The sequence below is a fragment of the Mustela nivalis genome (genome assembly GCF_964662115.1).
Source record: "Mustela nivalis genome assembly, chromosome: 4".
Taxonomy (NCBI): domain Eukaryota; kingdom Metazoa; phylum Chordata; class Mammalia; order Carnivora; family Mustelidae; genus Mustela; species Mustela nivalis.
The window spans coordinates 6657409-6671388 of NC_139023.1; the positions used below are offsets into that span (position 1 = coordinate 6657409).

The 13980-nt window shown below is 39.0% G+C and overlaps 1 protein-coding gene across 9 annotated transcripts in view; it reads right to left on the minus strand.

The window, feature by feature from the left end:
- Positions 1 to 6753: 6753 nt before the first annotated feature.
- ART3 (ADP-ribosyltransferase 3 (inactive)) overlaps positions 6754 to 13980 on the minus strand; it is a 148596-nt gene continuing 141369 nt past the window's right edge. For all 9 annotated transcript variants that reach the window (XM_082727032.1, XM_082727026.1, XM_082727024.1 and 6 more), the window contains 6 exons: positions 13205 to 13237; positions 12527 to 12559; positions 11920 to 11952; positions 10633 to 10665; positions 9327 to 9359; positions 6754 to 7152 (listed from right to left, as the gene is read on the minus strand). In XM_082727032.1, the coding sequence (XP_082583158.1) occupies positions 7019 to 7152; positions 9327 to 9359; positions 10633 to 10665; positions 11920 to 11952; positions 12527 to 12559; positions 13205 to 13237 (299 nt within the window). In that variant the 3' untranslated portion in view covers positions 6754 to 7018. The remainder of the gene's footprint in view (positions 7153 to 9326; positions 9360 to 10632; positions 10666 to 11919; positions 11953 to 12526; positions 12560 to 13204; positions 13238 to 13980) is intronic.

Here is a 13980-nt window from a genome sequence, read left to right on the forward strand (position 1 = left end):
AGTATTTTCCACAGAGCTAGAACAATCCTAAAATCTGCATGGAACTACAAATGATCCTGAATAGCCAAAGAAATCCTGAAGAAGAAAAACCTGGAGGTATCATACTTCCCGATTTCAAGTTATGTTACAAAGCAGTAGTAACTAAAAACAGACACAAAGATCAATGGAAAATAACAGAAACTCCAGAAATCCACAACAAATGGTGCTGAGGAGACTTGACAGCACCAAGCAAAAGAATGAAACTAGACCACTTCCTTTCCCCACACACAATAAACGCAAAATGGATTAAAGACCTAAATGTGAGACCTGAAACCATAAAACCCAAAGAGGCACAGACAGTAATTTCTCTGGTATCAGCTGTAGCAACATTCCTCTAGGTGTGTCTCCTGAGGCAAGAGAAATCAAAGCAAATATAAACTACTGGAAATTCATCAAAATAAAAAACTTCCACACAGCAAAGGAAACGATCAAAACTAAAAGCCAACTTACTGCATGGGAGAAGATATTTGCAAATGACATAACCGATAAATGGTATCCAAAACATATAAACTGATCCAACTCAATACCCAAAAAACAAATAATCTGATTTAAAAATGGATGGAAGAATATGGACAGACATTTCTCCAAAGAGCATCCAGATCATCAGCACACACAGCAAAGGATGTTCAACATCAGTCAACATCAGAGACATGCAAACCAAAACCACAACATGGTATCACCTCACTCCTCAGAAGGGCTAAAATAAAAAACATAAGAAACAAGAGTCAGTTAAGATGTGGAGAAAAAGGAACCCTCTTGTACTGTTGGTGGAAATGCAAATTGGCGCAGCCACTGTAACAGTATGGAGAGTTCTCAAAAAATTAAAAATAGAACTACCCTATGACCTAGGAATTGCACTACTGGGTATTTACCTAAAGAATACAAAAACACTAATTCAAAGGGATATGTCCACCCCTATGTTTACTGCAGCATTATTTACAATGGCCAAATTACGGAAACAGCCTAAGCGTCCATCGATACATGACCGGATAAAGATGAGGCGGTGTACAGAACAGTGGAGTATTATTCAGCCGTAAGAACTTAATCTTGTCATTTGCAACAACATGGATGGATCTAGAGAGTATAATGCTAAGGAAAATAAGTCACTCAGAGAAAGACAAATGCCATATGATCTCACTCCTATGTGGAATTTAAGAAACAAAACAAACAAGCAAAGGAAATTTTTTAAAAAAGAGAGACGGCACTTGGGTGGCTCGGCTGGTTAAGCATGTGCCTTCTTCAGCTCAGGTCACGATCCCAGCATCCTGAGATCGAGTCCTGCCCTGGGCTCCCTGTTCAGCAAGGAGTCTGCTTCTCCCTCTGCCTGACTCCTCTCTGCTCGTGCTCCTTCTTTGTCATAAATAAATAAAATCTTAAAAAGAGAGACAGACAAACCAAGAAACAGACTCAACTATAAGGAACAAACTGATGGTTACCAGAGAGGAGGTGGGGGAGGGGAGGGAGAACCGAGGGACTGGGATTAAAGAGCGCACTTACCATGATGACAAAAATGACTAAAAATAAGTAGATAAAATGAAGACCGTAACAAAGGATAAGGGTATTAAAAATGATAAAGGGATCAATCCAACAAGAGGATATAACAATTATGAATAATTAACCAACATATGAGCACCTAATATATGAAGTAAATATTAACTGACCTAAAGGGAGAAACTAGTCTTGATACAATTAACAGTAGACGGTAAGACCCCACTTATATCAACAGGTAGATCTAGACAGAAAATGAATAAGGAAATTGTGGCTTTGAGAAACATATTAAACCAGATATATACAGAATATTCCATCCCACAACAGAATATACATTCTTCTCAAGTGCACAGGGAACATCTTCCATAAAATGTCATGTTAGGTCACAAAACAAATCTCAATAAATTTAAGGTGACTGAAATCATATTAAGGATCTTTTCCAACCATAATATTATGAAACCAGAGCTCTATTACAAGAAAAAAACTTGAAAAAGCACAACCACATGAAGACTAAACAACATACTATTCAATAAACAATGGGTCGAGAAAGAAATCAAAAAGAAAAATGAAAAAAATACCTCAAGACAAATGAAAATGGCAACACAATGGTTCAAAATATTTGGGGTGTAGCAAAAGAAGTCCTAAGAGGAATGCCAGTAGCACTAAACCTATTTATCAAGAAACAAAAACTTTACACAATCTTAGGGTTAGGGTTAGGAAAAACAACAAAGCCCAAGGTTAGTAGGAGGAAGGAAAATTATAAAAAAGATCAGAGCAGATGGGGCGCCTGGGTGGCTCAGTGAGTTAAGCCTCTGCTTTCAGCTCAGGTCATGGTCTCAGGGTCCTGGGATCAAGCCCTGAGTTGGGCTCTCTGCTCAGCGTGAACAAGAACAGTACTATTCTGCCTGCCTCTCTGCCTACTTGTGATCTCTTTCTCTGTCAAATAAATAAATAAAATCTTTAAAAAAATATCAGAGCAGAAATAAATAACATACAGACTAAAATATATATATAAATGATTAATGAAACTATGCTGTTTCTGGAAAAGATAAACAAAACTGATAAACCTTAAACCAAACTCATCAAGAAAAAAGAGGACCCAAACAAAGCAGAAATAAAAGAAAAGTTACAATGAACACCAAAGGATTATAAGAGACAAGAGACTACTATGAAAAATGCATGTCAACAAATTAGACAATGTAGAAGAAATATATACATTTCCAGAAATATACAGTCTTCCAAGACTGCATCAGGAAGAAACAGAAAAAGGTGAACAGACCAATTACTGGTAACAAAATTGAATCAGTAATCAAAAAACTCCTAACATCAAAAGTCTAGGACCAGACCAGATAGCTTCACAGGTGATTTCTACCCAATATTTATTCTTTTTAAAGATTTTATCCATTCATTTGTCAGAGTGAGAGAAAGCTCACAACAGAGGGAACAGAAGGCAGAGGGAGAAGCAGGCTCCCCGCTTAGCAAGTAGTCTGATGTAGGACTCGATCTCAGGACCCTGGGGACCATGACCTGAGGTGAAGACACATGCACTTTCTGAGCCACCTGCGTGTCCTCTAGCCAACATTTAAAGAAGAGTTAATACCTGTCCTTCTCAAGCTATTACAAAAAGTAGAATAGGAAAGAGTGCTTCCAAATTCATTCTACCAAGAACAGTACTATTCTGATACCAAACCCAGAGAGAGAAACTACAAAAAAAAAAAAAAAAATTACAGATCAATATCCCTGATGAACATAGGTGCAAAAATTCTCCAAAAAATATTCACAAACTGAATTCAACAATACATTAATAAAAGGATCATTCACCACAATCAAGTGGAATTTATTTCAGGGAAGCAAGGACATTTCAATATCTATAAATAAATCAAGATGATGTATCACATTAACAAAATTAAGCATAAAAATTACATGATCATTTCAATAGATGCAGGAAAAAACACATGACAGAATTCAACATCCATTTATGATAAAAATTCTCAACAGGGTTGGTAGAGAGAAACCGTACCTCAATGTAGTAACAGGCCATATATGACAAGCCTACAGCTAACATACTCAGTGGTGAAAAGCTGAAAGTTTTTCTTCTAGTATCAGGAACAAACCAAGGATATTCTCCCTCACCACATTTATTCACCATAGTACTGGACATCCTAGCTTTGGCAATCAGACAAGAAAAGGAAATAAAAGGCATTCAAATTGGTAAAGAAGAAATGAAACTGTCACTATTTGCAGGTGACATAACACTACATATGGAAAACCCTAAAGACTCCACCAAAACACTACCAGAACTAATAAATGATTTAGTAAAGATGGAGGATAAAAAATTAATATACAGAATCTGTTGTGTTTCTATATACTAGTAACTACAAGAAAGAGAAATTAACAATCCCATGTACAATGACCTCACAAAGAACAAAATACGTAGGAATAAATGTAAAAGGAGGCAGAAGACCTGTATTCTGGAGCTATTAAGATTACTGATGAAAGACCCTAAAGATGACGCAGATGAACGGAAAGACATTCTGTGCTAATGAACTGGAGGAAGAATGTTAACATGTCCACACCAACCAAGGCAATCCACAGAGCCAGTTCAATCCCTAGAAAATGCCAGTAGTATTTTTCACAGAACTAGAATGAATAATGCTCTAATTTGTATGGAACCACAAAAGACACCAAATTGACAGCAGTCTTAAGAAAGAACAAAGCTGGAGGTATCGTGCTGCTTTATTCAAACTATACTATAAACCTGTCGTGTTCTCAACAGTATGGTACCAACACAGAAAAAGACACACGGATCAACTGAACAGACTGGAGAGGCCAGAAATAAACCCATATTTATAAGGTGAATTAATCTATGATAAGAAGGAAGAATATACAGCACGGAAAAGACAGTCTCTTTGATAAATAAATGGTGCTGGGAAAACTGGACAGCTACATGCAAAAGAATGCAATTTCATCACTTTCTTATACCACACACAAAAATAAACTCAAAATGAATTAAAGACCTAAAGGTGAGACCCAAAACCATAAAACTCCTAGAAGAAAACATAGAGGTAATCAACTTACGGACATCGGCCCCAGAAATATTTTCCTGGATCTGTCCCCTCAGGCAGGGAAAAAAAAGAAAAATAAATACCTGGGAATATATTAAATAAAAGGCTTTTTGCACAGCAGCGGACCATCACCAAAAAAAAAAGGCAACCCTTTGGAAATAGGAGACATATATGCAAATTATGTATCTCATAAAGGGATGATATCTAAAAAATATGAAGAATTCATACAATTAATAAAAAAAATAAACAGTCTGATTAAAAATGGGCAGAAGATCCGAATATGAATTTTTACAAAGACGACCTACAGATGACCAACAGACACATGAAGAGCTGCTTACCATTACTAATCATTAGGGAAATGCAAACCAAAACAACAGTGAGGTATCCCCTCACACCAGTCAGAATGTCTAGTACCAAAGAGACAAGAACTAACAAGTGCTGGTGAGAATGCACAGAAAAGGGAATACTGGGGCATTGCTGATGGGAGTGTAAATTTGTGCAGCCCATTCGGAAAATGGAATGGAGGTTCCTCAAAAAATTAAAAATAGAAATATTATATAATCCAGTATTTCCACTACTAGATATTTAGCCAAAGAATACCAAAACACTAACTCAAAAAAACAAATGTATCCCAAGTTCACTGAAGCATAATTTATAATAGCCAGGATATGCAGCAACCCAGTGTCCACTGAAAATGAACGGACAAAGAAGTTGTGGTATATATCTGGTGGAATGTCACTCAGCCACAAAGAGAAAGAAATCTTGTCCTCTGTGATGACATGAACTAGAGGGTGTTCTGCTAATTAATTCAGACAGAGAAAGACAAATACCATATGATTTCATTTATAGGTCCTACCTTAAAGAAATAATGGACAAACAAAACACAGAAACAGACCCATTAATACACAGAGTTGGAGCTTAGCAGAGAGGTAGGGGGATGGGCAAATAAATGAAGGGGATTAAGAGGTGCGAACAGTTATAAAACAGTAAGCCACAGGGATGAAAAATAAAGCATAGGCAATATGATCAATTCTACTGTAATAACTTTGTATAATGACAGCTGATAACTGCACTTATTGTGGTCAACATTTCATACCATACAGAATTCTTAAATCACTTTGTATATCGGAAACTAATATTATATTGCGTGTCAACTATACTTCAATTAAAAATTTTTAAAATAAATATAAGTAGGGATTCCTGGGCAGCTCAGTCAGTTAAGTGTCCACCTTCAGCTCAGGTCATGGTGCCAGGACCCCAAGACTGAGTCCCACATCGGGCTCCTTGCTCAGCAGGGAGCCTGCTTCTCCCTCTCCCACTCCCCCTGCTTGTGGTCTCTCTCCCTCTCTCTCTGACAAATAAATAAAACCTTCCAAGTAAATAAATAAATAAAAATAAACCAGATTGGCGGGGGTGTGTGTATGTGTGTGAAGACAATGTTTTTTAAAAAGCACATTGAACCTGTAACACCTAAGTCTAGACTTTAAGTAGTTTTTCTCTTATCTTTCAAGGTAGACTTAAATCCTTTTTTTTTTTAATTTTTTAAAAAAGATTTTATTTATTTATTTGACAGAGAGATGCACAGCGAGAGAGGGAACACAAGCAGGGGGAGTGGGAGAGGGAGAAGCAGGCTTCCTGCCCAGCAGAGAGCCCGATGCAGGGCTCGATCCCAGGACACTGGGATTGTGACCTGAGCCAAAGACAAACGCCTGATGACTGAGCCCCCCAGGCTCCCCAGACTTAAATCCTTTTTGAAACCCTGCAAAATTTAAACAACTGCCAGTTACCAAAGCCCATGCCTAAATCAGTCACTATTCAACTACCACAATCCCCTGGGGAAAAGAGTAATATAGTGTATAATCTCATTTTTTCCTTGCTTACTTAGCATATACATTCCTTCACTACTGTCTATTTTTGTCAATTAATATGAGATTTAAATCAGGGACTATATGTGAAAAACTTGGTAAACAATCATGTTTACAGAAATACAAAGTGTTTATATATCAGGAAAGATGATGAGCTTGTTGGAGGATAGTATTTGAAGTCAAAGTTTGATCCTTCAAAGATGAGTAAAACTTCTTTAAAATTCTAATTTAGGAATTAAATTCTTGTTAATCACTAACGGTACTGGATATTTTAATATCAGGCAATTCTACTGAAATAATATCCAATAAACTTAAAGTCTTTTATTGAATTCAATCAGAAGGATACAGGGTTTTTTTTGTAATCATAAATACAGAAATAAATGGAAAATGAATTCTATGATATATCTGGACCAACTGTGAATTTCCAAAGTAAATAACAAATACTCAGTTCTCATTTTATCAAATGACTTTGATGAACAAGTGAAAAAATACATCATTCCTGTTGCTGGTTTCCTGTGGGATTCCTTGAGTGTATTTTAAGTAAATAAAGAATACATCAGACTACAAAGCAACAAAGAGACTTCTAGCAGAAGCAATGACTGAAATGATGAATGTCCCCAGCAGCGGAAGGAGCATTTCGCCGGAGGACGCAGAGGGGTGGGTTTTGGGACCAGGAACTGGAACCGGATCCGGAGCTGTTGATGAGAACACACAGTCACGGACACATGTCGTTTCTGACAGCCCGCCTCACGCACCTAAACCAGGTACCCTGATGTAGATGTTCAAGCTGAACTACACACTTTCCTCACACACTAACCAGGAACAATGTGGAATACAGTTCAGTATATGTATATCACCAGGGTGTGCTGACATAGTTTTTACCTAAGATTCCACAGCTTTTTTTTTTTTTTAAGATTTTATTTACTTATTTGACAGACAAGAGAGTAGGCAGTAGGCAGAGAGGCAGGCAGGGGAGGAGGAAACAGGCTCCCTGCTGAGCAGAGAGCCCTATGCAGGCCTGATCCCAGGACCCTGAGATCATGATCTGAGCCAAAGGCCGAGGCTTAATCCACTGAGCCACCCAGGCACCCTCTACAGCCTTTTTAGTATCTCTGTAGACAAGATACCTTTTGTTGTTCTTCAAGTTCTCTAGAATTTCTTAGCAATTTTTTGTTTTCATTTTCTGTATATACATGCAAGGTAGAGTTTGATTCTATTTCAAGACTGTATTTCACATGTATATGCTACTAGTTACCAATATGTGATTAAATATAGCTGCATTTTTAAACACTAAGCCCTGCCAACTGAAAAAAAATTAACTTTTCCCCTCCATACATGGATCACTGTCTGGAGGAAACAGTTTCCCTTTCACTTGAACTAGTGAAAAGAAACCGCAGAGTCCATTCATGTGAGGATGATCTGTTTCACACAGAATTATGCGACTGAATGATGGCTGTGTTTTGGTTTAGACTGTACAAGGGAGGACTGGGAAGTATCCAAATGGAATCACACTCAGATTTCATACACAAGGCCTAGAGAAACAGCCAATAAATTGTATAAGTCTTTAACTCCTATTATCAATTTACTCAACCATAATTACAAACACACAGTTGTATGTATACAGATGGGGAGAAGGACAGACAGGTAGACTCATACATTAGTTTGTTACTACAGACCAGTGGTTCTCAAGGGATCAGCATGGCCCCCTATCAGGCAGTTTGGAATTTGTCAGGTGTATGTATATATGTATGTATGTATGTATGTATATACACACACACACACACACACATATATATATATATATATATATATATATATATATTTTTTTTTTTTTAAAGAATTAAATCTGTTGGGGCACCTGGGTGGCTCAGTTGGTTAAGAGTCTGCTTTCGGCTCAGGTCATGATCGCAGGGTCCTGGGACCCAGCCCCCACGGTCTCCCGGCTCAGCGGGGAGCCCGCTTCTCCGTCTCCCTCCGCCTCTGCTCTCCCCCATGCTCATGCTTTCTCTCCTTCTCTCTCTCAAATAAATAAAATATTTGTTAAAAAGCTAAATTTGTCTTTAATGGGACCATCCCTACTGAAAGTTATCAGCATGTACACTCATGTCAGCATGAGTGTAGGGACACTGTGAATTAGAATCTTGATCCTGAGTATTTCCTTGTCTTAAACCTTTTCCAAAATTTTGTTCCTTTTATAAATCATTTCCATTTGCAGGTCATCTTCAGGATCTCTAAAAAGAGCATACTGCTTCAAGTTGCTTTTTTTCTTTAATTTTATTTAAATTCAATGAACAAATAATGCATTATTGGTTTCAGAGGTAGAGGTCAATGATTCATTAATCTTATATAATATCCAGTGCTCAGTACATCACATGCACTCCTTAAATCCGATTCGTATAAGTAAATACAATCATCTGTCCATTATTTCTTTTAGTATAATGTAGACCCTTACATATTGAAATCTATGCAATTTTGTTATAGATTACAGTATATATATTATATACATATAGTATATAAATAAATAACATTATATTGATATTCTTATGGGTGCCAGTAGGTCTTCTTATCTATGAATGTTATTCCAGGACACTATAAAGGCTTTATACATATTTGTTATAAAAAGGGAGACTGGATTGAGAGGGTTCAGAACCACTACTCTAAACAAAACACACAGCTGAAAATAATTGCTTAAGAAATTAACTTACTCCCACCATATCACACTAATAAGTATTTGGGTATGACATTATATCCCATATGATGACACCTTAAACTCTTGAAACTTTGTACATGTTATTGAAAAGTAAGTCTGTCATTTCTTCTATATTGCAGATCAGACATTTATCAACTAAGGAAATGAAATATTTCTTACCAGGATTGCCGCTATCTTCTCGACTTTTGTCTCCTAAAATATGAACAGATTTTGGTTTACCTATATTGTACATCTATTTACCCAGAAGAGAAAAATCTGATTAAATGATTAGGCATACTTGGTTGTCTCTGACAATGGGTCTGCAGGGCAGAGTATCACATTTAGATTTATGCGTGGGGTTGAGGAAGGGTTTAATTTTTACTCACTTGTGCTCTTTGAATTTTTTTCACCATTCTGTATATTTGTTTTCATTAAAAGAAAGATTAAACTTTTATATACAAAAAAAAGTACTTTTTCTGGACACTGAACTAAGATTCCCAAGTACAACATTAATACCTATCATTGAGTGCTTTCTGTGGGTCATACTTTGTGCTGATGATTTATGTACATCATCACGTTTTTTACAGTCTCAGAAGGTGGGTATAGTTATCAGTATTATACAGATGTTCCTCAAAACTTGCATAAAATCACAGAGGTAGTCAGTGGCAGCAATAACTTTAAAGCCTCTGCCCTCAATTACTGTGATACACGACCTCAATTACTATGCTACACTAGCACTGAAATATTACAATATTGCCATATTTTGACAGCTTTGAAGCCAAATACCAAGTCTAGGAGCCCAGGACAGAGGTGTATTTTCTGTAACTACATCTGGTTGGAAGACAAGTGTCACATGACATAAGGTGAACAAAATTTGAGAAGTCTGAGTCCCAGTTTTCTCTTTCCCGTCTTTAACAGGCTCCTCAAGCTTCCTATATCCCATACCTTCATCTCTAAAATGGCAATAACAATATTTAAGTGGATTAAACGAGATCCTGTGTAAATGTTTTTTGCCACTTCTAAAAGCCTGCACTACACACATTTGTCTAGGAGAGAGCACAATCCGAAACATTCCCAGCAAAACCTAGTGGCCTATTTGTTGGAGGACAAGGTGAGCGCAGTGAGAACACAGCATGGTCTCATGCTGTAGGGTTCCCACGGACGGCTCTTTGACGATGCTGTTCCAGTTACTACGGATTCCCTCACAGTTGTCCCCTTATCTTGGGAAGCCCCCTGCAGCATTCTGGACAGAGCCCCGCAGCTGCAAGCCAGCGGTCTTTCTCTGTGCGTAGCCCGGACAGCCGTAAGGGCAGCCTCGGCTCTCCCTGTCTCTCGGGCTTTTCTCCTTCTGGCCTGCGGACTGCAGTATCAGGAGACGGACAGGCCGGCTGCTTTCCTTTGCCCTCGTAAGGCTGAGCTAACTGAAGGATGACGGTCAAGGACCCAGAAAACCGGAAGCCTCCACCCCCAATAAAGGATTCATTACCAGGTTTTTCATCCAGTTGTACCACTTTTATTCCTAAATGAGAAAGAATTTCAGATGATAATGAAGACAATTACGGTTACTATTACTTTAAACTACCATTCATTTTGCCAAACTTTATCTCATTAGGACTTCAATCAGTCCTGCTAGACAATGTTTTCTTCACTTTATAGATTCGGAGGCAGAAGCAAAGAAAAGTGAAATAACTTATATAAAGTTACCCAGAGGAAAATGGCAGAGAAGAGACTTCTGGAAACTGGGTCTGTCTACACAGTCTCTGTTCATTCCCAACCCCGCTGGGCAGCTGCCTTTCAGATAACCACTGTGCCTCAAAGGAGCCCACGAGAAGCCTGTGCCAACTCAGGTCACTGAGCTGAAGAGTTGTAGACACACAAGATGGGCCTTCGGTGTTGTTAGAGGTTCACTTCAAAGTTGTGAGCAAATAAACCTGTGGCCCAACGTGACAAAACCGGGGAAGGCAGAAGAGCTGCTGGACCCTCTCTCTAGGCCCGTACTGTGAGTCGGGCGGTTAGCTGTGCCTATGCAGTTTCTGCACACAGCGCTGTGCTCTTTCCACAGACAGAGACGTTAGGCAAAGCTCCGCACCGTGCTATTCATTATATAATAATAAGACATATCAAAAATTATTTTCAAAATACTACGTGAACCCAGGAGGAAGGATTTAAGCAATAAATGGGGGCCTGCACCGAGATTTTGTGTTTCTCTAGTCCGCAGAGATCTCCCCATAAGGTAAGCATGACAAGTATTAGCCTATTTGAAAGGTAACAATTCTGAGGCAGAGAAGTGTTATTACTGTCCATAGCTCTCTTGTAAATTATGTCTACTTTTAAAAAATAGACTTCTCTTTGTCCCAGGAGAAAAATTAAGTTTAGAGACCTTCTTCCTCCTCTATAAGCTTAAGTTCTGAGCCCCTTCTGAGAAACTGGACAGAAATTACTGTTCATTCTCTCTGGCCACCGAAGCTCAAGGCTCCTCGGTCTCCTCCTCCCCAACAGCCTCACACCGTTTAAATGCTTATTTAGCATTTTCCTAGTTTATCTGATGGGCAAGCTAAATCCAACATGGTAAAATGAAACTGGAAAATCACCTGAAGACCCACACGTCCCCAGGGATGGGTACTATGTCGTAAGTTGAGAGACGTGGGTCCCTTACTCACTTGCCCAATCTTGAGCGAAGTTCTTAGGCTCCGCTGCATCCTCTAATGGTGACAACTATAACTATGCCCCCCAGACTGGCAGCTTCCTCTCTCCTATGCCAACTACTGCTTACCTGGTAGTGAAACAGTTTCTGGAATTTTCATCCCTAAGTGAGAAAAAAGTTTTCAGTGACTTACAGTTTGCTCCAGGGAGTCCATTTTCCCGGCTCTTCTCTGATGAGCTCCCACTGCGGCGCTGTTTCTGACTCTCTATTTACAACTTAGGGCTGCGAGAACCCCTGCCGTGCCAACCTACGTCAAGCTTAGAGGAGCCTTCTGCCTTGGCATCGCACTGAGTTCGTCCGTATGCCAGGAGACTGTATTTTGTTAGTTGGTAAATTCTAGATGCGGAGTTCCCAGCCAAAGCTAAAAGTCAGCTTTCTGCTGAAGGTGAACTTTCTACTGCGTAACTTCAGCTGTGGAACCTAGAAGGCGCTGGCTTGCACACCTCTGTGCCCCAAACAGGTTAACTCTCCTGCTCCAGGAACACACGTACACTAGGGAAGAAAGACTCTTTTTCCTCTCTACTCTCTTCCCCAACTAAATCTGAAGAATGGTTAGTAGGAAGCTGTAAGGCAAATGTTAATGAATAAGAGTCTCATGATAGCATGTTCTTTAATGCCTGGGGGATTCTTCTCCTCTCACACTTGGGCCCAGAGAGTAAAAAGAAAGCCGTCTTACCAGGTATTTGGGTGGCTTCATGGCTTGCCATACCTCAAGACAAAAATGAGTATTAGGGTTAATCAGTTTCCTTGCACCGTGAATGCTCTCTTTTGACTACACCTCCCCCCTCTCCAACCCTAAAAAACTTCCAGGATCTGGCCCCTCTCTCTCCAATCTTATCTTTGCAAGGCAGTCCTAGTACAGCAGCTTTTAAATGAAGCTGTACTGAGTTTCAGCCTCTACTTGGGTGAGCTGGTGGTGGGTATTGGGGAGGGCACGCACTGCATGGAGCACTGGGTGTGGTGCATTAACAATGAATCTTGGAACACTGAAAAACAAAATAAAATGAAAAAAAAAAAAAAGGACTCTACTTGGTTTAGTTCTATTGTCATCGTAATTATCAGCTCTCTGACGGGTCGGGCTTCTGAATCTTTCTGAGCTTCAACTCCTTATTTACACAAAAGAAATACACTGTAGGTCTGGAGTAAGTGATGATTAAAGGAAGTAAGTCGTACAAGTGCTTGGTATACTGCATGAACCATACTAAGTAAGCATGAATAAATCAGTACCTCTGTTCTGGCTTAACTCATTCCTCAAATTCTCCATGTCCAGGAATGTCCTGAGTCCTAGGAGTCAGCCCTTATGTCTCCTCCTACCCTTGCAGCTAGTCTTAGAGGGTAAGGTAGAGGTACCTACCAGGTAAGACTGGGGACTCCTGGATTTTCATTCCTAAAGATGAGAACAGAAACTCTTCAGTGAAAAATGCAATCACCTTGAAAATTAATTTAACCTTGTATTTATACGGCTATTTACAGTGGAAAATGAAAAGCTGTGAGAGACAGCAGGGACTAGGTAGGATAAAAGGGGAGAAATTTAATCCACTGGAGCTTGACTGACTTATGGTGAGACCTACTATGTCTAGCGACCCAGGCTCTCTCCTAGATTATGCAAAACAGCTCTTATTTTATATTTTTAAGATTCAATCCAAAGACTTCCACCTACATTTATCATATTCTTAAAAATAAAACTTCTTGATTATATAATACATTATAATTACAGATAATCTGGAAAAACACAAGAAACACAAGAAATCATTAAAAAGTACTCATAATCGGTGGCTCAGTGGGTTAAAGCCTCTGCCTTCGGCTTGGGTCGTGATCCCAGGGTCCTGGGATAGAGCCCTGCATGGGGCTCTCTGCTCAGCAGGGAGCCTGCTTCCCCCCTTCTCTCTGCCTGCCTCTCTGCCTACTTGTGATCTCTGTCTATTGAATAAATAAATAAAATCTTTAAAAAAATTACTCATAATCCCAGATCTCAGAGCTACTCATCCTCAATATTTTGGGTATATCTCCTTTCAATTTATTTGCTGTGTGTATATTCATACCATTTTAAGCATTGTTTCCAGCCTTGCTGAGATGTAATTGATAGCACCGTGTAAGTTAAAGGTATACAGCGTAATTATGCAACTTATA